At 54.3% G+C, this 26,167-nt stretch overlaps 1 protein-coding gene across 1 annotated transcript; it reads right to left on the minus strand.

The window, feature by feature from the left end:
- Nucleotides 1–172: 172 nt before the first annotated feature.
- On the minus strand, nt 173–19,663 carry Znf335 (zinc finger protein 335). Its single transcript, XM_048349523.1, is given in 29 exon segments — nt 173–587; nt 677–758; nt 837–902; nt 978–1,061; nt 1,193–1,270; nt 1,362–1,465; nt 1,597–1,751; nt 1,834–1,976; nt 2,614–2,967; nt 3,040–3,151; nt 4,197–4,450; nt 7,288–7,382; nt 7,485–7,578; nt 8,372–8,604; nt 9,127–9,287; nt 9,375–9,451; nt 9,545–9,661; nt 9,779–9,797; nt 11,019–11,131; nt 11,915–12,092; nt 12,176–12,395; nt 14,240–14,386; nt 15,654–15,735; nt 15,738–15,793; nt 15,883–16,188; nt 16,400–16,477; nt 17,267–17,507; nt 18,649–18,899; nt 19,544–19,663. Coding segments are annotated over 28 exon segments (3,978 nt in total). The 5' UTR covers nt 18,850–18,899; nt 19,544–19,663; the 3' UTR covers nt 173–459.
- Nucleotides 19,664–26,167: the final 6,504 nt, after the last annotated feature.

Genomic DNA, 26,167 nt, shown 5'->3' on the forward strand with positions numbered 1-26,167 from the left:
CCCCACCCCATGAGTACACCCCATGGGTCCACCCAGTAGCAAGACCAAGGTACTGAGAGGTGACAGGGAAAGCTGACCACAGGACCAGCAGCCTCAGGCCCTTCCCTGCCTGCTGCTTCCTGGGTCCTTGTCTCGTTCAAGCTGCTAGCAGCAAGTAGACAAAGTAAGTTGGTCAGGGCTGGACTCTGGTCCCTTTATTAAGAGTAAGGGCCCAGTGGGGTCCATCCAGAAAAAAATAAATTTATCTCCCAAAGCCTGCCTGCAGGCTGGGGCACCCAGCATGTCCTAGCTGGGGCCCATGGCTGCCTCCCCACCTTAACAGCATAGGTCTGGCTCCCTGGGAGTCAGAGGGTGCTGGCTGCCCAGTATATGAACACCTTAAGAGGACAGGGAGGTGAGTCCCCCAGGCCCCAGGAGAGCCAGTCCCAACATCCAGGATCTGCGTTGGGCCCCTGGGGCTCAGTCATCGGCCAGGGTTATGACGTCATACTCGATGCCCTGGTGCTGCAGCTGCTGGATGTGTTCAGGCACTGCCTCCTCGGTACTGAACAGGCCCTGGGCTTGGGCCATAGCAGCATCAGCCACTGCTGCCAGGGGAAGGGAAAGCAAGGTGAGTCTGAGGCCCCAGGAGCTAGGCTTGGCCCCAGCCTCTTGTCATCAGGGGCCAGCTGCATACCTGTGACAGCAGAGTGTGCCGCAGCCTCAAGCTGGGCCTGAGTGACAAGCTGCTGGCCCGGGGACACAGGCACATACTGGATCTGGAGGGGAGAAGCTGGTGAGATCTGGCTCCGTGAGAACTGGCACACCGTCACTGCCTAGTCCCCCTGGCACCCTACCTGGGACTCTTGCAAGAATGGTGCCCCCTGCTCGTACTGAATGTGTGTGATCTGACCCTCCTGGACCTGGAGAGGAAGCCACTTTGTAATCCCAGGAGGCCACAGCCCTCCAGACCCCAGCTCAGCCCAGGTCTGGCCTACCTGGATATGATGGCCATCAGGGACCACAACATACTCCTGAGGCAGAAGATGCTGGACACCATCCTGAGAGATGATATACTGTACCTAGAAAAGGGTGGGTGGGGCCAGGTAAGGCAGAGTGTACACCACTAAGCGTGGACCCTGGCAGAGGCTGTGTGGGAAGCACTTGTTCTCCCCCAGGTGGGACCTGATGGGTAGAAAGAGCAGAAGCTCACCTGGTTGTCAGAGGTGACCAGATGCTGTACTGTCTGACCATCTGCTGTGGTGATCTCTTGGATGTAGGTGGCTTCCTCCTGCCAAGGCCAAAAGTGGCTGTTGCTTCAGCTTGGTATATCCCCATCTGGCCTTAGTCCTGCCAGCAGGGTACCCCAACCTGGTTCTTACCTGATTGGTCACTGTCTGTTCCTGGGCCACGATGATATGTTCCTGGCCCAGTGCCTGTTGCAGCCGTTCTGGGCCCAGGACTCCATGACTGGACTGGAGGGCAGCTAGGCAGAGGGCAGGGTGCTTACCTAGGGGCTTCAGGGAGGCTTGGAGTGCTCCAGCCCAGAGGAACCCTCAAGCTGTAGCTCTAGCCTCTGGATCCCGACAACCTCCCTCTCCCCCAGTGACTGCTCACTGTGCAGTGTGGCCAGAGTCTCCTCATCACTGTTCAGGATAATGGTCTGGGTGGGGGTCTGGGCTGGGGGCCGGGCTACAGGCGCCCCTGACTTCCTCCCATCGGAATTGTGCAGCCTCTGGATGTGGAACTTGAGGTGCCCATTGCGGTTGAAGCTGTGGATGAAGGAAAAAGGCAGGTTCAGGGTAGCTCCACGGGGCATGCACCACAAGCCTGTGTGGCGGTGCCTGGCCTCACCGCTGCCCGCAGAGATGGCAGGAGAAGGGCTTCTCGTTGGTGTGGGTCAGCACGTGCCGCCTCAGGTCTTTCTTGTTCTTGGAGGCAAAGCTGCACTGGCTGCACTGGTGGGGCCGCAAGCTTGAGTGCTGCGCCATGTGGGCCTGTGGCAGGGGCAGAGGACAGGCATGGCGGAGTCAGGTGACAGCAGTGAGCTCTCGGGTGCTGGGAGAGTTGGCCGGGGAGATGGGGAGTCAAACTCCTGTGCACTGAAAGAGCTGGGTCAAAAGCACAAACCCACTTGTCTCTCTCAGGCTGTGCAGTGGGTGAGGGTGGTAAGCCACTGGCTCGCTTGAGAAGTCCTGGCCAGCGGTGGACTGTGTATCCACATGGGACCCGTCCAGCCTAGCTGGGCCTCAGGTGTCCCTGTCTGGAGGATGGGGCCCTTGGCTCTAGTCCCTCAAGACTTCACAGCATGCAGGGCAGAGATGGGTCAGGAAACAAACTCAGCGAGCAGATGGGCCCAAGAGGACCAGAAGCTGCTCCCCAAAACTATGCAGTTGGAGCCCCTACCCATGCCTTACACCATCACCCCCACATCTCTGCTCCTGCAGACCCCGCCCCCGCCCCCTTCTTGGTATTTCCCCCAGCACTCCAAGCTGAGACTGGCTGGGTGTCTGCTCTGTGCCCTGCACCCCCGTGTCTGCCATGAGTCACTTTCCAACTGGCTTCCCAAGAGAGGGACTGTGCACGGGCAAGTGGCTAGATGAGCCCAGGCAGCCGTGGAAGGGCTGCGCTTACCCGGACCTCGGGCCACTGGCGGGCGCTGAAGGGGCAGTCGGGGCACTTGAAGGCAGCAGGCCCCGCATGGGCCCGCTTGTGACTCTCCATCTCAGCTCGGCCTGGGAAGGCCTCCGCACAGATCTTGCAGGAGAACTTCTTTGACGCTGCTGTAGCAGCTGATGGTGGGGAGGCTTTGCTGGCTGCAGGGGATGGGGAGGCGGTGCCCTGGGGGTCCCCTGCTGGGTGGGTCTTGGCTGGAGACAGGGGCTCCGGGCCGTCTTTGGGCAGCCCTCCACATTGCAGCAAGGGCCACTTGGCTCCAGAGGCCAGAGCATCAGCACTTGGGAAGGAGATGGAGCCATCTGCAGTCAGCTGTGGAGAGAGCAGCAGTGTGAGGGGCTGAGGAGGGGCTGGGTGTGGGAGGGGGGGTGCCCCAAAGCTCACCTCGATGTGGTGCAGCTGGGTCCCATCGGCTGCCATTATGTAGTGGGTTCCTGTGTCTTTGAGGGTGTCGCTCACAACCACAGCCTGGGCTGCCTCCCCTGGGGGTTCCTCACTGGGGCAGAAAAGAAGGCTGAGGTGGGGTTCTAGGAGAATGGGGGGCCACAGGAATGCCTTTCCATGCAACAGGCATCAACTGGGGGTAGTCCCCACTATAGGCAGGCGAGATGGAGACTTTGGGGGAACCTGAGGCTCTGTCTTTGCAAGCCGAGTGCACTGCCTTTCCCAGGAGTGGCTCTCAGGTATCCAGTACTCTGTTCTACTCCAGCAGTAGCATGTTCCTTAATTCCTGTCCTGATGGGCAGGGCCAACCGAGAAAGGGTGCTAGGAGTCCAGCCCAAGCCTGGTCAAGTGGGACAGGAACCCCAACTGCGAAGGGCAGAGGCTGAGGAGGCCTGCCCAGTGCTGGACCAGGGCTCCTGATGCCAGCTCAGCACCTGACTCCAGGGCTCACTTCCATGGCTTTGGAACTCAATGAACACATTTTTGCTCAAACCTCCTCACTGTAGGGAAGCCAAGTACAGGTGCCAGGCTGTAATACTGACAAAGAACCTGAGCTTGTTCCGAATGCCAGCTGGAAAAAGACCAAGAAAACTGAAGACCAACACCACCAGGTTTTGGAAACCAGCGGAACCTGGGTTCAAAGCTCACTTCCAACTTGTCTGATCTTAGGCCAGTGACACACCTCCTTGGCTTATTTCCTCACTTAGGAAAGGAAGGCAACATGGGGCTGGGAATGTGGCTTAGTGGTAGAGTGCGCGAAGCCCTGGGTTTGATTCCTCAGCACCACATAAACAGAAAAAGCCGGAAGTGGCGCTGTGGCTCAAGAGGTAGAGTGCTAGCCTTGAGCAAAAGAAGCCAGGGACAGTGCTCAGGCCACGAGTTCAAGCCACAGGACTGGCAAAAAAAAAAGGGTGTGTGTGTGGAGGGAAACAGATCATGGGAGGAGGCTGGGTGAGGTCCTGAGCATCAAGTTCCCAGGACAGCTAATGGCCAAAGAAGTGGCAACCCCTGACCTGTGACAGTCTCCCTGTGCCCCAATGACTTTGTACAAGCTCACTAGGCAAGTGACCGTCTCAGCACGCTGAGGACAAGTCTACCTGAAAGGTGTGCCAGGGGCTGATGTCCCCTCCTCTGTAGGGGGCGCTGTGATAACACTGTAGCCAGCCCCACCAAAGGGCCCAGGTGCCAAGGTGATCTGCTGTAGATCAGAGGGACCTAGCTGGCTCTCGGCTGCCATGCCGCCCTCCGGCTCTGCCACGTGCAGCGTCACCACCTGGGGAGTAGGGTCTTCAGGGGAGGGCTGCCCACCGGGGACTGCTGCTTCTGTGTTCTCCGACTTCACCACAGCCACCTGCAACGGCACCGGGGGCATGACGGGCTAGAGCTTGCCAAGGAGCTGGCATGCAAGGCCCTTCTCTAATCTCAGTGCCCCAAAGCTCACAGGCCAGACCTAGTGCTGCCACCACTCATTTGCAAAACCCAAGTGCTTTCCAAGATACCCTCTGGTTTTCTAAGTTGCACTGAGCAACTGCAAACAGGCTTACAACAGTGACTTTTATTTTTTGTGCCGGTCCTGGGCGCTATCCCTGAGTTTTTGTGTTCAAAGATAGTGCTCTACCCCTTGAGCCACAGTTCCATTTTGGGCTTTTGGGTGGTTAACTGGCAATAAGAATCTCATGGAATTTCCTCCCCAGGTTGGCTTTGAACCAGGATCCTCAGATTTTAGCCTCCTGAGAGTAGCTAGGATTATAGGTGAGAGCCACTGGTGCATGGGTAGAGCAGTGGTTTTGCCTTTCTTTTCCTCTTTGGGGACATGTGGCACTGTGTAGAGACATTTCTGGTCGTCACTACTGGGGTGATGGCTGGTACTGGCATGTAGTAGTACCGGCACAGGGCACGGCAGAATGCACAGGGCGTCCACCACAGAGATAGACTAAAATGTCAACAGTGCTACAACCAAGAGACCCTAGGGAAGAGGGACAAGTGACAAACCATTGCAACAAAAGTCTGAGTTCTACCTAACATCTTACTCCAAGGTTTGCTTTAAATGAATTAAAAATTGAAATGCAATAGTTTTAAAATATATAGCATTTTATGTAAGAGTTTTTATAATTATGTTAATAGGCTATACTATATGTTATACTGTTTCTAACATACTGTATTCTATAAAATAAAATATTGTATATTTTATAAAATACAGTGTATAAGAATTAGTATTTTGGGGGCTGGGGATATGGCCTAGTGGCAAGAGTGCTTGCCTCGTATACATGAGGCCCTGGGTTCAATTCCCCAGCACCACATATACAGAAAACGGCCAGAAGTGGCGCTGTGGCTCAAGTGGCAGAGTGCTAGCCTTGAGCAAAAAGAAGCCAGGGACAGCGCTCAGGCCCTGAGTCCAAGCCCCAGGACTGGCCAAAAAAACAAACAAAGAATTAGTATTTTGTAATCTTGGAATACACAGATTTTTCTGATGACAGAAAATATAAAGCATATAGCAAAACAAATCAGGAAATGAGACTGGGAAACAAAGAAAATAGAACGGAATATTTAACAACTGTGTAAGATAAAAGGGAGACTTCCATATGTACTCACTACCTTAAGTATCTAACTGTAACCCCTCTGTATGTCATCTTGATAATTAAAAAAAAAGGGAATCTTTCTCCAAGTTAGTAGAAAGAGGAGAAATTCAACCTGTAACAGTCACACAGTTATAAGAGACCATAGATAAAACTTCAATCAGACCACACTGCTTGAATTAATGACAACCTGCAAACAATGCAGATAATCCTGAGAACATCTACATGCTGCGATGATGAAGGTGTGATATCACGTGAAAGCGCTGAGTTATGCATCACACTGTTGAGGAGAAAAGTATGTGGCTAAGGAGTATCAAGTGTGATCTCATTTTTTTTGTATCAGTTGTGGAGCTTGAACTCTGGGCCTGAGTGTTGTCCCTGAACTCTTCAGCTCAAGGCTCTACCACTTGAGCCACAGGGCCACTTCTGGTTTTATGGTGGTTAACTGGTTAAATGGGTTTCATGGACTTTCCTGCCCCAGCTGGCTTTGAACTGAGATCCTTTGATCTCAACCTCCTGAGTATCTAGGATTACAGGTGTGTGCCACCAGCGCCTGGTGTGATCTCGTTTTTAAAGGAACAAAGGTCTAAGTGTGAGTGTGTACATGGAGAATACTCCGAAAAAGTCTCCTTACTGGTTACCTGAGGGGACTAGAGGAATGTTAAGGACTTTCACTTCTTAGTGCCCATTTTGGTTTTTATACAAGCACATTCTTTTGTAATCAGAAACCAAAATAAGCTGGGCATCGTAGTGCACACCTGTAATCCCAGTACTTGGAAAATAGAGGTAACAGGATTGAGGGCTTCAGGCAGCACAGTGAGATCAAGGGCTGAGGACGTACCTCTATAGTGGTACATGCACTAGGCTCAGATCCCTAGATGTGGTCATACACATGCACATGTGCACATGTATGTGCGTGCGTGCACACACACCCCCCCACCACCACCAGCAAATCAGAACAGTGCATATGATGAAAGGATCATTTTGAACCATCTCACTGGGACTACTTTTAGAAGAAAAATAGACCCTACCTTCCTGCACACATACAAAAATAAATTCCAGATTAAATACTTAAGTGTAGAACAAGAAACTCTTAAAAAGGTTTGCAAATCAGCTGGGCACCAGGTGGCTCACACATGTAATTTTAGCTACTCAGGAGGCAGAGATTTGAGAATCGTGGTTAAAGTCAGTCCCAGCAGGGAAGCTCCGTCAGATCTCATCTCCAGCTAACTACCAAAACAAACTGGAAGTAGACTTGTGTCTCAGTGGTAGAGTGCTAGCCTTGAGCAAAAAAGCTCAGGGACAGTGCCCAGGCCCTAAATTCAAGCCCCATGAACACCAACAACAAAAAAGGTTATAAATCAATGTGTATCTAACCTTGGACCTTTCTAGGGAAAAATGGTACAAGCTGTACACATGCTGGACACCTCCATACAGCAGAGGGTGGGGTGGGTGATGCCCTGGACTCCTGGAGCCTCCTTGTCAGCACTGTGCCCCACTAGCTGGAGCTTCCTGCAGGTGGTGTTCTGAGTCATCACTCTCCTGCATCCTGTCCCGTGTCCTACATGGAGCGATGCGTGCTGGGTAGGGGAGGAGGGCCCAGGAGACTCACCTGTAGGGCTGTGCCCCCCAGTTCCCGTGGGGCACTCATGTTCAGCAGCAGGTCCAAGGCTGTCCGTGTGGCCATTGCAGTAGACTCCTCAGCTCCTGGGTGGGGCGGGACCTGAGCCTCAGAGTGCCCGGAAATGGTACAAGTGCTGCCCTCCTCCCCGTGGCACCCCGTGGGCCCCTGGTCTCCCCGGAGCTCACCATGCTGGTAGATGATGGTGGCGCCACCCAGGGTGTCGGAACAGAGCAGTGGGGGGGTCTCGGATGGCTGGAAAGGTGCTGCCTCTTGGGGGACCTGAGGGTGGGGACAGGGCCAAGCCTAAGGAGGGTGGCCCAGAACCATGAAGCTTCCCTAAGCACGTCCATAGCTCAGCCTCTCCCTTCTCAACTTTTCAATTCCCTCCCAGAGCTCAGTGCCACAGAGGAACCTAGAGGCTCACAGAGGTGAGCTGATGGCCGCTGGAGGCCTAGGACTTGAACCCAAGGGCCTGTGTTCTATCAGCATGGTGTGTGGTCCTCCGGTGGCCCGTGAGCCTCGGTGATGGCTCTGAATGCCAGCTGCCCACTGACTCCTTCTTTCTTGCTAACAGCACTGATTTCTTTCAGGACAAGCAGCAGACATGGCTACAAGCTACACTTCTCACTCTCCCTTACAGCCAGGTACAGTGCGGTCACACTGCTAAGCAAGGGACTTTTGGTGAAGTTTGTGAGGAAGACAGATGGGTGGGTAGGCAGCACATATTCTTTTTGCCCTCACCTCGCCCCCTCCTTCCAGTGTGGGATGTGGCTGGGAGGGTTGGCTTTCCTGCAGCTGTTGCTGGACCATCAGGCAACTACAAGATGGAAGCCACATGCCTAGGATGGACGCCCAAAAGTATTGAGAGCTTGGCCCTCGATAACCAGGTGGACTGTGGTCCTTAGGAATTCTTCTGTGTGAAAGCGCCCTAAGTTACTGTCACCACTCAGCTACTGGTGTTTCCATTGTCCATACTAGTCCTGGACAGCTGTCCCCATGCCTCTGCCCAGATGTGGACAGTGGGGACAGCAGAGGTGGCATCCCAGCCATCCTGGCCCTTAGCGGGGCCTACCTCAGGGGGTCCCGGTGAGCTGGGGGGCAGGCCAGGGGCTGCGCTGTGCTGCTGCTTCAGCTCCTCGATCTGCTGCAGAGAGAAGAAGGGGCGGCGGCGGGAGGGGGGCTCCTCGGGGTGGCGCCGCCCCCATTCCTCAAAGCTGCTGGCATGTCGGCAGCGGATGTGCAGGCGCAGATTCTTCTTGTGCCGCGTGCTGAAGTGGCAGTACTCACAGGCAAAGGGCTTGGCTCCTGCGGACACACGGGCACACCTGCACCCCTAATCTGCAGCAACACCCTCCCATGGGCGGTAGACACGGGGCACTGGCCATTGGTGGGCCAGGGTAGAAGGGACCAGGGCCACTCTGCACTCAGCCTTCCCGGCCTGCTCAGGCTCACGTGACTGCACTCTCTTCTGTTGAGTCACCAGATAGCCAGAAACCTGGCTCTGAGAGCCTCGAGCTCCTTCCCATAGCTGCCACCATGGGACCACAGAACCCCCTTCTGTGGGCTGAGTAACACCGCTGCTGCATCTGGGGGAGGCTCCAGGAGCCCTTTAAACCCAGTGCCCAGCGCACACATGGGGCTCAGGATCAAAGACTCACTTTCCCATGGCTGCCCCCACCCCCCCACAGTGGGTCCTTCAGATCCCTTCCTAAGGCAGGACTCTGCGTGGCAGGGGCTGTCAGAGGGGAGACCATGAAAGGCGCGCCTCTGCGGGCGGCTTGGGGAAACGAGGACTGGACAGGGCCACGGGGTCGTGCCTGGCCTCACCCGTGTGCTTGACGGCCACATGGGACAGCAGGAAGTCCTCGCGGAAGGTGCGGTAGGGACAGAAGCTGCACTTGAAGGGCTTGTCGCTCACATGGGACAGCTGGTGGTTCAGCAGGGCCTTCTTGTCCTCACACACGAACTCACAGAACTCACACTTGAACCTGGAGGCAGTTCAAGGGGGGCTGGCTCAGTGATGAGGGGCAGTCACCTGTGGAGGCCCAGCACGCCGGGTGGGGGTGGGGACGTACCTGCGGTTGGCTACAGCCTGGATATGCGTGAGCAGGTGCATTTTGAAGGTGTAGCGCTTCTTGAAAGACTTTCCGCACTGTGTATGGGGGGGAGGAGGGATTAGGTGGGATGTTGCTCAGGGAAGGTCCTCACCCCAGCCCCAGAGTGCGCCCCCACACCCCACACACGCCTTGTCACACATGTGGGGCTTCTCAGTGCTGTGTGTCTTCATGTGCTGTGTCAGTCTCTTCTGCATGGGGTACACACGGCCGCACACAGGGCAGGGAAAAGAGCTCAGCTTTGGGGTCTGAGGAGAAAGAGAAGGGATGATATGGAGAGAAGAGGAGGAAGGGGCCTTGCCTTCTGCCTCTATCCATCGACAGCCACAGGCAAATCCGTTTCTAGCCCAGGGCTCCAGACTCACCGGATCTGGCCTCTTCTTCCTGGAAAGAAAGATCGAGAAATTAAACCATGCCTTCCCTAAAGCCTATATAGGAGCTCTCGTGCCCGCCACACCCCATCTCCGACATGAGGACCTTTGCCCCTTCTTCTAGACCAGTATTTCCCCAGAGGGAGCCCACAGGGAGATGCTACAGCTCCCTGCGGGTGTCTCGTCCTGACATGGCCACTAGGATTCTTTCCCTGCAATCACACAACACATTCTCTACTATGGCTTCTAGAAGACCCTCAGGAAAGAGAGCTATGGGAAAACAGGCCATCAGCCTCGTGACCATAACCTTAGGGGGCCACAGAGCTTCTCTTCCTATTTTTCCATCATGGGGCTTGAACTCAGGGACTGGGGACTGTAACTGAGCCATTTTGCTCAAGGCTAGCACTCTACCACCTTGAGCACAGTACCATTTCTGGTTTTCTGGTGGTTAATTGGAGAGAAGTCTTATGTACTTTCATGCCCCAGCTGGCTTCGAAGTACAATAATCCTCAGATCTTAGCCTCCTGAATAGCTAGGGTTGCAGGAGTGAGGCACTGGTGCCTGGCTTCTTTATTATTATTTTGCCAGTCTTGGGGCTTGAACTCAGGGCCTGAGCACCGCCCTGGCTTCTTTTTGCTCAAGGCTAGCACTCTACCTCTTGATCCACAGTACCACTTCCATCTTTCTATTTATGTGATACTGAGGAACTGAACCCAGGGCTTCATGCATGCTGATCAAGCATTCTACCACTAAGCCACATTCCCAGCCCCTTTTACTTAAATTTTTAAGGAAGCCCATAGAATTTTGGGAGGCTGGCTTTCCACACTCCTGGCTAGAATCAGGGTTCCAGGGGTCTTTGTATCCACCTGTGGTGCACAGACCGCTCCCCATGCAGCCAGCCATGGGAGCTGCAGGCCTTCCTACAATTCCACGAGCAGCCACCAGACCCCTGAGTCCCATCTGTCTTCAGTGCTGTGCCCAGAAAGCACAGGATCTTCAAGTCCCTGAGGGAGCGCCTGCAAGCCACTTCCGCCCTCAGTTTCCAGTTGAGAAACAAAATCAATGAAGACTAGACTGGGGAACTGCCTTCCTTGCCAAATGACGAGGGATGAATTGCCTTGTCTTCCTGGCCGTCTCTCGTAAGCTGCTGGGACTGTGATGATCCTAGGGCTCCACCCGCCCCCCCCCTTGGCCTCCTTGTCCCCCCCCCCCCCCGCCTGTCCCACCCACTAACCGGTCCCGGCTATGCACAGCTGCGTGTCGAATGACGTCCTTCCGGTAGACACTGGTGTAGCTGCATTCGTCACATTTGTAGGGTTTGCTGCCCACGTGGTTGAACATGTGCTCCTGCAAGAGAGGCAGGCTGGTGGGCTGGGGCTCGGCCTCCCTCCCATGCCCATGCCCACAGCCTTGGGGCTCCCAGCAGGCTCCAGGCCAAGGGGCTGAGGACAGGTGACACAGCAGCTAGGGTCAGGGCTGCGATGGCGGGGAAGTCTCATCAGAGAGGAGTGCTGGCTTGACATTTGACACAAAAGGAAACGGAAGCCAAGGATGGGGCCTTGAAATGGCAGTCCCTGGAGATGTTCCAGGTAGCTGGGCTCCACAGCCCATGCTCCTCCGGCTGTGCAATGGAACGTCCCCCGGTGAAGCCCACAATGTCGAGCTGTGGGTCCCTGAGGCTGGGAGGGGGCGGCATATGAAGAAAGCACAAGCTCCGCCCCTGTGTCTGATGCCCCCCCCCCCCAAGTTCCCTGGGTCAGGAAAATGGAGCCACCAGTCTACAATCTCACTGGGCCACAGGGCAGAGAATGAATTGCTGGGTGAGCTGGTTCTTAGGGCTACAGTAGGCACCAGCCAGCACCTACAGCTTGCAGAGGAAGAGGCCCTTTCTTGAGACACATGGCTGCCATCTGCTGGAAATGCATCTCATGAAATCACCACTGCCAGACTACAGTAAATTAATCTGCATCCTGGGGTGAACTGTACAATAGGGTGCCCCCGCCCCCACTGGCTGCCTTCTGAAGAATGTAGTCATCTCAGCATGTCTAGAAAAGCTACATATCCTTCATGTGCTGGGGAACGGGATGCTGGGGACCCCAACTCCCCCCACTAGCCTTCTGCCTTCCCCACCTTGAGCGAGGACCAGCGTCGGGAGCGGTAGCTGCACTGCAGGCACTTGAAGAGCTGAGGGTCCCCGGCCTCATGGGAGTTGACATGGAAGCGCAGGTCCTCGTGGGACAAGAAGCGGGAGCCGCAGATTCGGCACAGATAGGGCCTCAGAAGAGGTTTGGGTGATTTGTAGTAGTACCTGGCGGAAGGGTATGGGGAGGTCTTGCTGGGGTGGGAGTTCTGGGGGACCCGCCACCCGCCCCTTACCTCTGCTCCACATACTTGCGGTACTTCTTGCCTAGGAAGCGCCTGGACGGTCGGCCCCGCCGGCGGGGTGGGACGTCGGGCTCGTCGGACTGGCTCACACCTGGCTCTGCAAGGCTCTTGCCGGTCTTCTCTGGGGCAACCAGGCGTCCTGGGCCTGAAGAGCTGGGAGCCTCGGGGTCGTGAGGCTCTGGAGGGCTCTGTCCACTCTGGGAACTCACAAGAGGCTCGCCCACACCTGCCAGACACGCAGGTCATAGTCAGCCAGACAGAGCGGACCAGATGTAGGTGGAGGACTGGACACCAGCCAACCCCTCTCTCTAGTCAGTTCACAGCGGGACCCGCGCATAAGCCACCCTCTCCTGAGCTGAGGCCTCCAGCACAGCCCCTCGGATCAGGGACGCCCTCAAGAGCTGGGGACCGCCCAGCTCCAGAGAGCTAGCTTCCAGCCTCAGCTCACTTGACTTGCTGTGTGTCCTCGGGCAAAGCCACTCCTGTCCTGAGTCCCCTCTGATGTTACAGGACATTTTAGGCTAGGGAAGCAACAGCAAGACTAATTCTGGCATTCCTTTGGAGAAGCTGGTCAGATTTCCTTTCAAGTCTTAACCACCTGAGTGTGTTGGACAATACTACTTTAGAAATTAAGGAGTTATCTAGGCACTGATAGCTCACAACTGTGATTCTAGCTACACAGGAAGCTGAGCTCTAAGGATCATGGTTCAAAGCCAGTCCAGGCAGGAAAGTCCTTGAGACTCTCATTTCCAATTAACCACCAGAAAACTGGAGGCTGTGGCTCAAAGTGTGGAATATAACCTTGATCTTTTGAAAAAGCTCAGGGACCATGCCCGGGCCCTGAGTTCAAGCCCCACTACCAACCAGGGGAAAAAAAAAAAAAAAAAAGGCCAGGTGCCATGTATCTCTAAGTCTGGCAGATGAGAGTTTAAAAACCAGCTGGGGTTACACAAGCAGCTCTGTTCCAGGAAAAACAAAATACAAGCTAGAAGCAAAATACCTAACAAGCCCAGTATGTAGATACACACATGTAATCTCAGCTATGTAGGATGGGGCCACAGGATAAACAAGCAGATAAACAGGATGAAAGACCCTATCTAAAAAGCAAATAAAGCAGAATGGGTGGGGTGTGGTTCAAGGAATGCAGTCCCTGAGTGCAAGTCGGAGGCCTGGAGTTCATATCGGTACTGCCAAAAATTTAAGCACACTGCAGACACCCGGGTCATGTTTTCCAGTGGGGGCTATTAGTGTAAGCTCTCACTGGCTCTGGAATATATATATGTACTTTTCCCAGTAGGACTATTCTTTAAAAAATAAAAATAAAAAGCCGGGCATTGGTGGCTCACACCTGTGATCCTTCCTAGCTACTCAGGAGGCTGAGATCTGAGGACTGCGGTCTGAAGTCCCTGTGAGACTCTTATCTCCAATTAACCACTCAAAACCAGAAGTGGCACTGTGGCTCAAGTGGTAGAGCACTAGTCTTGAGTCAAAGAAGCTCAGGGCAGTGCCCAGGCTGAGCTGAAGCTCCAGGACAGGGCCTTCAATCAGATCTCCAAACTGCAGATGCACAAGACCACCAGGTACCACTGTGCACGTTGAACCCTTCCAGCCAGGAGAAGGAGCCCAGTGGACAAGGAGCCGCTCTCGGTCACACAGCGCACTGAGTGGCACTCACACTTATGACAGGCTCCCTGCTCCAGCCGGATGCTAGAGTCACGACTCCTTGGGCTGAAAGTTTCAGGTCTGAGCCTGCTCGGTTCTTATTTCACCAATATTTAAAGCTTTCTTGCTTAGTTTCAAAAACCTAGCCAAGCTTCTGCTGTGCCAGTGCCATAGACCCACCTCCCTGAAGCCTTCAAGTCACTGGCTGGGGCCAGGAGGACTCTGCTGAGGACCTGCGGGCTGGTTTGAGACTGTCACTGGGCACACCTCTTCTCCCAAGAGCCATACACAAGCAGCAGGGAGTGAGGCCAGTGCCCACCAGTACCCACACAGCCCTTCCCAGAGCACAGCCCTTCCCCAGAGCACAGCCCTTGCCCAGAGCACAGCCCTTCCCAGACTGAGTCTCACCACCCGGGAGGTCTGAGGTCTCCAAGCGAGGCAGCTTCCGGGGCCGGCCAGGTCTCCTCCGGGGTCTTGGGGTGCTGGGGGTGGGGCGCTGGGGCCGTAACTGCCGGCCTCGGGGCTCATCTTCAGCTGGATTGTAGTCACTGTCCTCTGTGGAGACCGTGAAAGGGCAGCGCTGGACCAGCCTTGCAGCCCCAGCCCCAGCCCCGATCCTCTAGAAGACCACCCACATCCTGGCCCACTTCTGCTTCGAGCCCACCAGGGGAGCACCCTGCAGGCCCCTCAGCGCATGCCCCGGCAGGACCTTCTCTGCACCTTTCCTGACACTAGCCCCTCCCGGGGCACTCGGCGGCTCACCACTTAAAATGTGCCTTGTCCACCTGAGATATAAGTAGGTGTAAAATATACACTGGGTTTCAAAATGCCTGCCAACCCCAACACTTGGGAGGCTGAATAAAGAAGATCTCAAGTTCAGTGTAAGCCTGAGCTACACATGGAGCCTTGTGTGTCTCTGTCTCTCTCCCTCTCTCTCATACACAGTGGAAACAGCTAATTTTTTTTAGTAATAGTTGTTCATGGAACTAATACTTCACATATATTAAGTATATAACAAACAGTTAATCTTTTTTTTTAACTTTCTATTAAAATAATGAAAAGCACGCATGTGGTTTATTATTAATTTTTAATTTTTTTTCTAGTCATGGGGCTTGAACTCAGGGCCTGGGCGCTGTCCCCTAAGCCTCTTGGTGTTCAAGGCTAGTGCTCTTATCACTTGAGCCACAGCACCACTTCCAGTTTTTTCTGGAGATAAGGGTCTCATGAACTTTCCTGCTCAGGGTGGCTTCAAATCACAATCCTCACATCTCAGCCTCCTGAGTGGCTAGGATTACAGGCGTGAGCTACTGGCGGCCAGCAATGATTATTTTTTCTTTTGGTACCACTAGGGTTTGAACTTAGGGGACTTGTGATGGCTAGGCAGTGCTACACCCTTGAGAGAGAGGCCTTGGGCCCTTAAGGTTTTGGCTATTTTTTGGATAGCGTTTTGCGGGGGTCTAGCCCTAGACTTCAATCTTCTACCTGCAAGTGCTGAGTAGCTTGGACTACAGGTGTTCATCACTTCACCTGGATCATTGGTGGAGATAGGTAACATTTTGTGGAAACTAGCCGTAAAATCTCCATCTTCCAGATCTCTGCCTCCTGACTAGATGGCGTTACAGTCGTGAACTGCCACCCTACCTGGCTATGTGCTTGAGTACTTCTCTTGGATAAATATAAGCGAGGCTCATTTCTTTTTTTGGTGCACAGCCTGCACCACTGCACATGGGGATGGGGGTCTTGTGTAACAGAGGTGCTCTGCAGGAACCCAGTGACTGTGGAGGGAGTGGGGGCGGCAGGGCTGGGAAGCACAGGCGCTTACCCTCCAGGTCATCGATGGCCCCCGCGTCTACAATGTCATCGTCCTCCTCCTCCTCTGGCCCTTCCTCCTCTGGGGTCTTGGTGGCAGCGACGGCATCCCCTTCCGTAGACGTCCCTTTTTGCCAGCTGTGGACACCACTACTACCACCAGGTAGGGAGAGTCAGGCTTGCCATGTGAGGCCCCAGCATCCCAATACCCCCACCCCCGGGGGACAGGTGCGTGTCCACACCTGGGCGGAGGTGCCGCTCCCGCATGTGCCGCAGCAATGTGGCCTTGGTGCTACTCCGGTACTGGCACATCTTGCACTTGAACTGCTGGACCACCACCACCTCCATCAGAGCCTCCAGGCTCTGCAGGTCCAGCTCCTCAGTGCCAGGGGCTGGGAGCGGCTGGGTCTGAGAGCTCGATCCGGCCACTGCCTCCTCAGAAGGCTCCAGACTTGTGGATGTTGACGTAGGGCCGTCCGCCAGGGCTTCGATGGCTGCCAGGCTGTGGGCTAGGGTGGAACTGGACAGTGCTGATGTCATGGGGGCACCTGGGGGGGAGGGGATGCAATAAGACAGGGGAGATTACACAGTGGGCAAGGCTGGCTGTGACCTGCAGATGCCCCTCCTACACAGGCCTGGGGATCCCAGAACCAAATCCTATGCCAGGAGGGAAACTTGACCCAGAGCAATGGGGAATTGTCATGCTCCTAGAGGACCCATGCTTGCTATGGGGCTCACTGAGGGGCAGCAGGGTCTTACCGTCATCTGGGCCCTGCAGGATGAGGTACTGTGTGGTCTCAGCCCCGCCATCTTCAGCACTGGTCACAGTGATGCAGCCTGGTAGAGAGGGGAGGTGTTCATCCCAGGAGGGGCTCCCAGCTGTCAGTGTGCACCCTGGAGCCTACTGGGCAACTGGAGACCAGCTGAATTGTTCCTCTGAGCCTCAGGTGTGCCCCCAACAGGGCTAGCCCTGGTGCCAATGGTGGCCCAGGCACCGGGATAGCAGTGCTACCACAGCTGTCCACCTTCCTCCTTCTCTCCAAACTTAAGGTCAGACCTAGGCCCTGCACTTCTCTTTTCTGGTGCCAATACTGGGTCTTGAACTCGGCCTGAGTACTGTTCCTGGGCTTTTGTGCTCAAGGCTAATAATGCTCTACCACTTGAACCATAGCTCCACTTCCAGCCTTTTCCTGGCTCGCTCTTTTCTTCCTTTTTTTTCTTTCTCCTCCCTCCCCTTCCCTCCCCTCTCCCTTTCCTTCCCTTTTGTGTGTCAGTGCTGGAGCATTGACACACTCAGGGCCTGGGCATTGTTGCTGAGATTTTCACTCAAAGCTAGCACTCTACCACTTGAACCACAGCTCTACTTGTAGCTTTTTGCTAGTTAACTGAAGAAAAGAAACTCAGACATTTCTGCCCAGGCTGGCTTCAAATGGCAATCCTCAAATCTCAGTCTCCTGAGTAGCTAGAATTACAGGTCTGAGTCACCAGAGCCTGCCTGGCTCTCAAACACTTAGGGCATGCCTTTCTGACTACCCCAGCACTGCGTGAGGCACTCGGACCTCACTGGTGGGAGCAGGCTCAGTGCGGTGCTTCCCAGCACGAGTGTGGGGTCACCTCGGGACTCACTCTGGATGAGGTCGGGCCCAATGGTGGACTCAATGATCTTGTCGATGGCTGAGCCCAGGTCTGAGGAGGAAGCTGTGCAGTCCGCCACCAGCATGCTGGGGTCTGGGAGGGCACTCGAGTGTACCAGGACTGTGGGGCCACCCGCTAGCCTGGCCACAGTCCCCTGGGACACAGAAGAGGAATCTGGGAGATAGCCATGAGGGAGGGGGTCTGTGCTGGAGCTGCTCTCAGATACCTCCTCCTGAAGGGAAGAAACAAAGGGTTCGGGTGACATAAGTGGGCCAGGCTGGGCAGCCTGACAGCTCCCTCTGCCTGCTAGGTCTGGTTCCTGGGCCCCAGGATACAGAGGTGGAGCAGAACACATCCTCAACTGCACAGAGGGCCAGTGACAGCTTTCCATACACAGTGCACCAAGAAGCCACAGGGTTTCCAGTGGTGTTCAGAGGCCCTGTCACATCCCAGCCGGGTGGAGTGAGCATGACTGGGCTTCACCTAATTTATTCCTTAGGCCTCAAGTCCTTTCCGGCCCCACCGGTGGCAGCCTCCACTCACCCTCATTTGGCTGGTAGCTCTCCTAGGAAGCCAACCCCAACACCAAGGCCAAGGCAGGACCTCTTCATCCGTGGCACCACAACCCCTTGCCCCCCGCCCCCCCCGCCCCCCATCACTGAACTCACAGGCTGGGCTTGTCCTCTGGGGCAGTTTCCCAGTGTGGACCCAATTTCTTAGGCCCCTGCACCTCAGGTCCCCATGTCACACTGCTCTACACAAGGGCTGGGACCACAGTGGTCAAAAACTCACTGGCCTTGGGGTCGAGCCCATGCTCAACACTTGGCAGCCCCACCCTGCTTTCTCCAGGGACACTTAGCACTATTTCGCTGAGTGCTTCCGTGTGGGGAGCACTGCTTCAATTCCTTTGCATCCAGGTAAGCCTCATGAAAACTATTTGAGGCAGGTGTATCTGTTATTACCACTCTACAGATGAGCAAGAAGAGGGATAAGCGTTGGTTAGTCAAGATCACAGACCTACAAAGAAGCTGGGCCTGGAAGAGATGATTCACAAGTGTTTCCCACTTGACATATGGGGAAACTGAGGCTGAAAGGTCTCAGAGTGAAAGAGGGACCGGAACAAGATTTGAACCAAGACACTGCCTCCCATAGTGGGAGGCCGCTGGAAAGTGCTGTGGGTGTGATTCAGGCTAGATTTGAATCCCGCGTCTGTTAGCATTCTGTGCCTCGATTTCCCTTAATGTAAGGTGGAGGGGAGGGGGGGACAGTGATCGTATGTGTCTTACAAGTTATGAAGGTGAAGGGAGGATCCCTGCCAAGGGCTGGGCAGAGTCCCAGTGCCGTCACACCCCTGCCGTCCAGCCCGTCCATACCAAAGAGCGGCGGCCGCTGTCCGAGCTTTGCCCCACGCCGGAGTCGTCCGCCTCGGCCGGGCCCAGGACCGTAGCGGAGTCGCTGCTGTCGGCGGACACGGCTTCCGAGGTGCCCACGCCCAGGCCGCTCTCCGAGGGCTCCTCGGGCCGGCCCGGCCGAGGGGTGGCGTCGCTACTGCTCTCCACCTCGTTCTCCTCCATGGGCTCGGGGGACGGATGGCCGGGGGGACGCGGGGAGCGGGGCCCTCACTCTGCGGGGAGAGGCCAGGAGGGCTGCGACCAGCGGGCCGACTCCCCGGCCGCCGCGACCCGCCCGCCGGCGCCCGGGCGCCCATTTCGCAGATGCAAAGACTGAGTCTCCGCCGGGGTGGGGCTTGCAGGCGTTTCGGGAAAGAAGCTTCCGGAAGACAAGCCAGGCCTCTCGGGCGGGCGCCGTTCCCGGGGAGGTGCGTCAGGGGCGGGTAATCGGGGCCACACAGCGTGGGCTCTGGACCCCTACGGGCCTCGGCGCGGTGGTTCAGTCCTCCGGCCCCCCGCGCCCCCCCCCCCGAGTGCGGGGTCGGTGGTACAGCCCACAGGACCCCGGGGTCAGTGGTTCGCTTCTCCCGCCCCCCCCCCGCGGCTCCCCTGCGGAGGGGGCCGAAGCGACAGGCTCGGGGCCTGGTGACTAGGGGCTGTCCCCGGCGCTGCCTGAGCTCCAGGCCCGACGCCATCTTGTGGTGGCGCCGCGTTTCCGCTCAGGCAAGTGCGAGAGCGACTAAAGGGCCTGGGACCCCAGGGCCCTGTTCGGACAGCCCCGCCGGCCTGGGACCTCGCCTCCGAGTAGCCCCTAGGCGGGACCCTAAATCTCAGTGCAGCGTGCAGGGGGGGCGTACTAACCCTACCCGGCGCTCACCTGAGGCTTTCGTCGGCGCGTCTCTCCCCGACTCCGGCATCGACGAGGTCGCCATCCTCTTCCCCCCGCTGCGGAGGGACCCATCGGCTCACTGTAGGTCGGGACTACTTCCACCGTCGCCCCAGGGAAAATAAGGTTTCCAGTGTTCCGGAGGATTACTTGAAGGCCTGAAAACCATACTCGGGTCCAGATGTGTTCTAAGATATTGTGTGATGCCCCGGATAGCGGGCGGGTTCTGCAAGGACCTAGGGACTACTTTCCCTTGCGGCGGATGGCTACATAGGAAGTGGTTTGACGTCATGCAGGTCCCTTCCTCGCTCGCACCGCGGGTGGGGTCCGGCGTCGCTCGGCTCTCCTGGGCGTGGCGCTGGGCGCGGCTCCTGATAGCCACGCCCCCTCCTGGTGTGGCTGCGGGAGTGGTGGGGGGAATCCTGCGGCTGTGGGAGCCTTGGACTTGGCAGCAAAGGAGTAAATGTTATCGATCGTTTCCCTGGCATTTCACCGATTACTTAACTCTCTCCTTGAGCTCGATCTAATCCTTCCCAGTTAGAATTGATGTGCCCTGATGGAGTAGAGCCTGTCATCCTTATGGCCTAATTAAAAGATGGGAAAGGCTGGTTCAAGATTACACGGAGAGGACTCCTGGGGCAAATCCGGAAGGCATGAGTCTGGGGATGGGAAGGGAGTTAATGCCTGCCCTCTAGTGAGCTTCCTACGTGTATTTGTTACCTGCATAGGTCATACTTTCAGAGCTGTCTTCTATCCACTGTAGACAGTATAGGTAAATTTAGGGGTCAGAGACTTAGCCAGGGTCCTGGGTTCAATCCCCAGCTCCAAAGTAAAGGGGGGGGGGGAGATATACATGTAGGTGCCCAAAATGTCACCTTCTGTTGACGCCTTTTTTGCAATGGAAGAGAACCTGAGAGGGAGTAATGCACCCTGGTGTTGTCCCCAAGTGTTAAATTGCTCAGGCTGTTTGGAAAACATAACTTGGGAGGTGGAGGTGGGGGTGGAGGGAGATCTAAGGAAACTCCTGATGGGGGCAAAATGTTCCTTGCTTTTGTTTTTGAGACAAAAACAATAGTCCATGCTTACATCCAGCCATCCCAGCATTTATAGCCCAGATTGGTCTCAAACTGGTCCTCCTGCTTCTGCCTCCCCTGGGCATTAGGAGCGTTGCTGAGATTACAAGCCTATTAAAGGGCTTTGAGCTGGTTGCCTACACCTGGGTATAAAGGAGTTCCCCTCACACTCTCCCTGGCCTCAATCTTGGATGAGTATTGAGCTGGAGGCTCTACCCGAATTAGGCTCCTCCCTTTTTTCCCCTCTGGCCCAGCAGTGTCGGCAGCAGGCCTGCAGAGCAGTCCAGGAAGGACTACAACGTGCTGAATGTGCTGGCAGCAGGTTGGTTCCCAGTGGACTTGATTCCTCAGCCCATTTCCAAGATGGAAGCATATGGCTGTTTCTGACCAAGTCATCTGGGGTACCCAAGAGAAACCCAGCAGCACACATTCCCAGCCCGCACCTTGGCCTTTCCTGCCATATCACAGGATTGCCGAGGGTTAAGATAAAGAAATAGCCTTATCTCCGAACTGAAGAGATCAAAGCCTAAAGTGGCCCAGGGGCTCAAGGCTCCTCGGAAACATGTCGAAATCCTTTTGTTCCTAAGACAGGCATATCCTGACTGCTTTCTGACTGAAGTCGGAGCTGCTAGAGCACACCAAGGGCAAGAATTCTGGAAGCAGTGAAGGAAGGGGCTCTGAGTCAGAAGGATGTTTAAAGTGAACCACTGGGAAAAAAATGAAGAGACAGGGAGTCAAGCGGGAAGGAGGCAGACCTGTGTCAGGCGCTGCCTGTAGACTTGGCGGTGTTGTGCTTCCCTTTCAGAAAGGAAGGCACATTGATCTGGTTTTGTTGCTGTGACAAAATACTTGAGAACAATTGGAAGGAAAGAGGGATTTAATTTGGCTCGCAGTTTCTGAGGTTTCAGCTTTTGGCTCACTGGCTGGCTATTACTTTCAGACAACATGGAAGAGAGCCATGTGAAGGAAAGCTGCTTACCTTATGCTGGCTAGAGCATCCAGAGAGAACAAGTTCTCTTCAAGCTCCCCCCCCCCTTCAAGAGAGCCCCACCTAAGAGCCCTTTCACTTATGAACTTAGCCATGGATTAACCCATGGGTACAGCTAGTGCCCTCAAGATCCAGTAATGCCAGGTGCTGGTGGCTCACTCCCGTAATTCTAGCTGCTCAACAGTTCAAAGCCAGCCTGGTCAGGAAAGTCCATCAGACTATCTCCAATGAACCACCAGAAAACCAGAAGAGATGCTGTGGCTTAAAGTGGTAGGGCACTAGCTTTGAACAAAAAGAGCTCAGGGACAGTGTCCTGGCCCCGAGTTCAAGCCCCATGACAAAACATCTAATAATGTCAGTAGTGCCATTAGCCAGGGATCAAACCTTCAACACGGGAAACCTTTTGGGAGGAGCACTTCCTATCCACCCATCACAAAAGATTGTCATCTTCCCCTTAGAGAGGAGAAGGCAGGAGCTAGGAAAGGTCTTGGGCTGGCATGTAGACCCAGGTGTGTCTTCTTCCAAAGCTTCGTGGGACTTAGCTACCATGTCGAGTAGATTTAGTAATCCTATGCTTGAAGCGCTTCCTTTAAAAAAAAATTTTTTTTTTTTTACATTTATGCTAGTACTGGCACTTAAACTCAGTGCCTTGTGCTCTTGCTTCCCATTTTTGCTCAACGCTGGCATTCTACCACTTGAGCCATACCTCCATTTCTGGCTTTTTTACTGGCTAATTGGGGAGAAGAGTCTTACAGACTTTTCTGACTGGTCTGGCTTCAAACATCAATCCTCAGACCTCAGCCCTCTGAGTAGCTAGGACTATAGGTGGAAGCCACTGGCACCTAGCAGGCTTGTCTTGAATTTACTGCATAGCTGAGGCAGAGAGCAAACTGTTCATCCCAGTGCTGGAATTACAGGTATGAACTACCATACCCTGCCTCTAAGCACTTCATCTCTATTAATTTATTTAACCTTTCCAGCCACCTTTTTAGGTAGTTATTATTTTTGTTTTAAATATGAAGAAATGGAGGCACAGAACAGTAAAGAATACACCTGAGGAAGGAAAGAGTCAAAGCTTAAAAACAAGAGTCTGGCTCCAGACTCCATACTTTTTTCCCCCCATTGTTTAATGTTTATTTGGTGTTTCAGTATAACATGTGGATAGTTGTTGCACGGTTCATATTTTTACATTACATGCCAATGTACACTACTGATATAATACACAAAATATCCTTTAGAACAGTAATGCATATGACATGCAAAAAATGGATTTATGCAACAGATCCCAGGAAGTGTGATTGGGAAAAGAAGTTGGAACTAGGCATTTTGGTGAAGTTACACAGAGCACACAGTAACATCTGGTTCAAAGGGCAATTAGGGACTGCACCATTCATTGGCAGTGGTGCCAGACTCCATACTTTCAAATTGTTCTACCATTTCTCATGCAAAAATAGTAATACCTTGGGCTAGGAACATGGCTTAGTGGTAGAGTGCTTACCTAGCATACATGAAGCCCTAGGTTTGATTCCTCAATACCACATACACAGAAAAAGCCAGAAGCAGCACTGTGGATCAAGTGGTAGAGTGCTAGCCTTGAGCAAAAGAAGCTCAGGGACAGTGCCCAGACTCTGAGTTCAAGTCCCAGGACTGGCAGAAAAAAAATAGTAATACCTTGTTGGAGAATAATTTACTTTTTTTGTTAGGTATTTTCTCCTTTTACAGATGATGAAACTGAAGCCCAGAGGGAAGAAACAACTTACTGAAACTCACACTGCAAAGTTTCCTGGTCTAATGGAAAAGCTATGAGTCCAAGCCATATTTCCCCCTGCATCAGTTAATAATCCTAAGATTGCTTAGGATTGTTTATTTATAATATTATAATATATTGTATAGTGAATGTTTATTAAGCACTTAACCAATACCAGCTGCTGCTGCGTGCTTTAAGCCGTAATTATAACAACTAGAGATGTTAGATCCTCTTAATATTTCCGTGTCACTGATGCGGAAGCAGCGGCTTGGGAGTGACTTGTCTAAGGTCAGGCACTTGGTGGGCAGCTCCGCTGGGATCCAAACCATGGCTTTCTGGCTCCTTCCGTGGCACTGGCTACCCAGGGAGACCACAGAGCTGAGAGCCGGCAGGTAGCAGGTGGTGCTCAGGGACTCAGGACTACCTTCTCCATCCACCTCCATCTATGGGTTTAGCGAAACCTGTTTTTGAAGCTCTATTTATAGCTTAGACTACACCATCACTCGGTATAATGAGCCCCTTAACTTGACTCCCTGTGGTGTAAATTAAGGCTTCCTTTTATTCATCCTAAATCTTTCAGGATTGAAGGGGGAGTCGGTAGTGAGTGGAAGAAGGTCCTAGGACCAGAACGCTTGGATGCAGGAAATAGACTGAAGTGCAAATGTTGTTTCCTGTCTGTAGATGAATGTGAACTTCGGGCATAGGTCACAGGTCTGCAAACATCTCACCTGATTATAAGACATGAGGGACAGGCAGGGCCTGAGGTTTTCCTCCCTTTTCCTATGGTATCCCCAACATTCAGCCCAGTTTTGCAGACCAAGGAAGATAATAGGTATCTATTTGTGTGTGAATGAGTAGATGAACCTCCATTTTATCTTCGTGTGTGTGCACACGTGCGCATGCACGTGCATGTGTGTGCATGCGCATGCATGTGCAAGCCAACCCCAGCTGGCCCCTGAGCTCATGATCCTCCTGCCTTCCAGCTGCTGGGATTACAGGCAGGACCCACCATACGTTGTTGGTCCCTCATTTTATGGACATGGAAATAGATTATCCACGGTCCAGCCAAGATGCCAATCCCCATGCCAGGTGGTTTAAAAGCAGGAAGTTTATATGAGGAATCAGCTACAAAGTTATTTGATGGCCAAAATAGCAAGTAGGGGAGGAGGTGGCAACCTGGGATTTCAACCACGGCCTCCCCTAGGTGGGTCCTCAGGGACTCCCTAGCAGGAGCCAAATCCGGGGGATCACAGCAGTGGCAAAAGTGCTCCCACCTAGTCCTCCCTGAGCACAGGGAGAAACTCCCTGGTTGCTGTCAGTTTCTCACCGGGGCTCCCATTGGCCATGCCTAGTCTGAAGCAGGTGGCGAGGGAGCCCAGGCAGCATGGTGTGCACGGGCCAGCTCCTGCCCTGTGGAGCGGAGCTCTTCCAGTGTGCTCCACGGGCCCCTCACAGCAAGTACCGCCCATGATGCCGCCAGTTCCCAGCCTCTTCCGTGGACTGAGCTTCCCAGAGCCAGACCTGGGTCAGATTTCCTGATTGGCACAAACTGGCTGTTGATCAAATCAACACTTGGTACATGGAACAAAGACCTCTAGAATGTGGGCCCACCAAGGGCCCCCCCAATCCCAGCATCTGTGGTTCCACGCTGTCTGACCTTGGACGGGTGTCCTTCCCTCTGAGCCTCAGGATCCTCATCTGTGAAGTGGGACTGGCACTCGGGGAACACCCCAAGTGCAGCGGAGAATGTGTGCGGCTGCTGAGCTGTAGCCTGGAACCATGTGGAGGCACTTAGCTCTCCACGGCCCTGCCCCTCACCTGAAAACGAATGGTGATATTAATGCTTGACAGGCTCCCCACGGGGGTTCAGAGATCCTGTGTGGAAACGAGTGCAGCGTTCAGTAGCATCATGTATGGTGCCTCGCCCAGTGACCAAGTGCTGAATCGGAGGCCCAGAGCCACCCCACCAGGCATAGTCACCTGCCCACAGTGGGTGCTCAGTCCATCTCTGCTGGACCACTGCACAATGACAGTGACACTATTCGTGTGTGTGTGTGTGTGTGTGTGTGTGTGTGTGTGTGTGTACTGGGGCTTGAACTCAGGGCCTCACACTTTCACCTTGGCTTTTTCACTTGAGGCTGGCACTCTACCACTTGAGCCACAGCTCTACTTCTGGTTTTTTTTCCGGTTAATTGAAGATAAGAGTCTCTTGGATTTGTCTGCCCGGTCAGGCTTGGAACTTCTGTCCTCAGATCTCAGTCTCCTGAGTAGTTAGGATTGCAGGTGTGAGCCACCAGTGCCTGGCTTGAGCGATGCTCTTCTTAGAAACACAGAGCTTTGCAACGTACTCCCCTACCTGGCACTGCAGAGGATCTACCCGGCACTGCAGAGGATGTGTGTCCTAAACGTTTGACTGATGGACAAAGGAGCACAGCTGGATTTGAACTCTTGACTGTCCAGCTCCAAGCCCCTATTCTTCCTGCTGTTCCAGCTGCCTTCTACAGGGCAGGGGATAGGAGAGGAACTGAGCTCCAAGACCCAATGCTGACACCAGGCACTGGCTGACTGACAGCTTGAGACCTGGACTTTGACAGCTGTGCTGGAGCTGGCCAGAAGCAAACAGGGCTAAACTTGGAGCCTGAGAAGAGGAGGACTCTTGATCAGAAAGACAAGAGAAGGCTGGGAGCTGCAGCAGAGCGCCAAAGGAGGTGCTAAAATAAATGTCCCCCCTCCCCTTGGTGTAAGGCTCCCTGCTCACTTGCTCTGTGACCTTGAGCAAGTAAGCATCTCAGTTCAGTGTCCTCGCT

This window comes from Perognathus longimembris, chromosome 6 (genome assembly GCF_023159225.1).
Source record: "Perognathus longimembris pacificus isolate PPM17 chromosome 6, ASM2315922v1, whole genome shotgun sequence".
Lineage (NCBI taxonomy): Eukaryota > Metazoa > Chordata > Mammalia > Rodentia > Heteromyidae > Perognathus > Perognathus longimembris.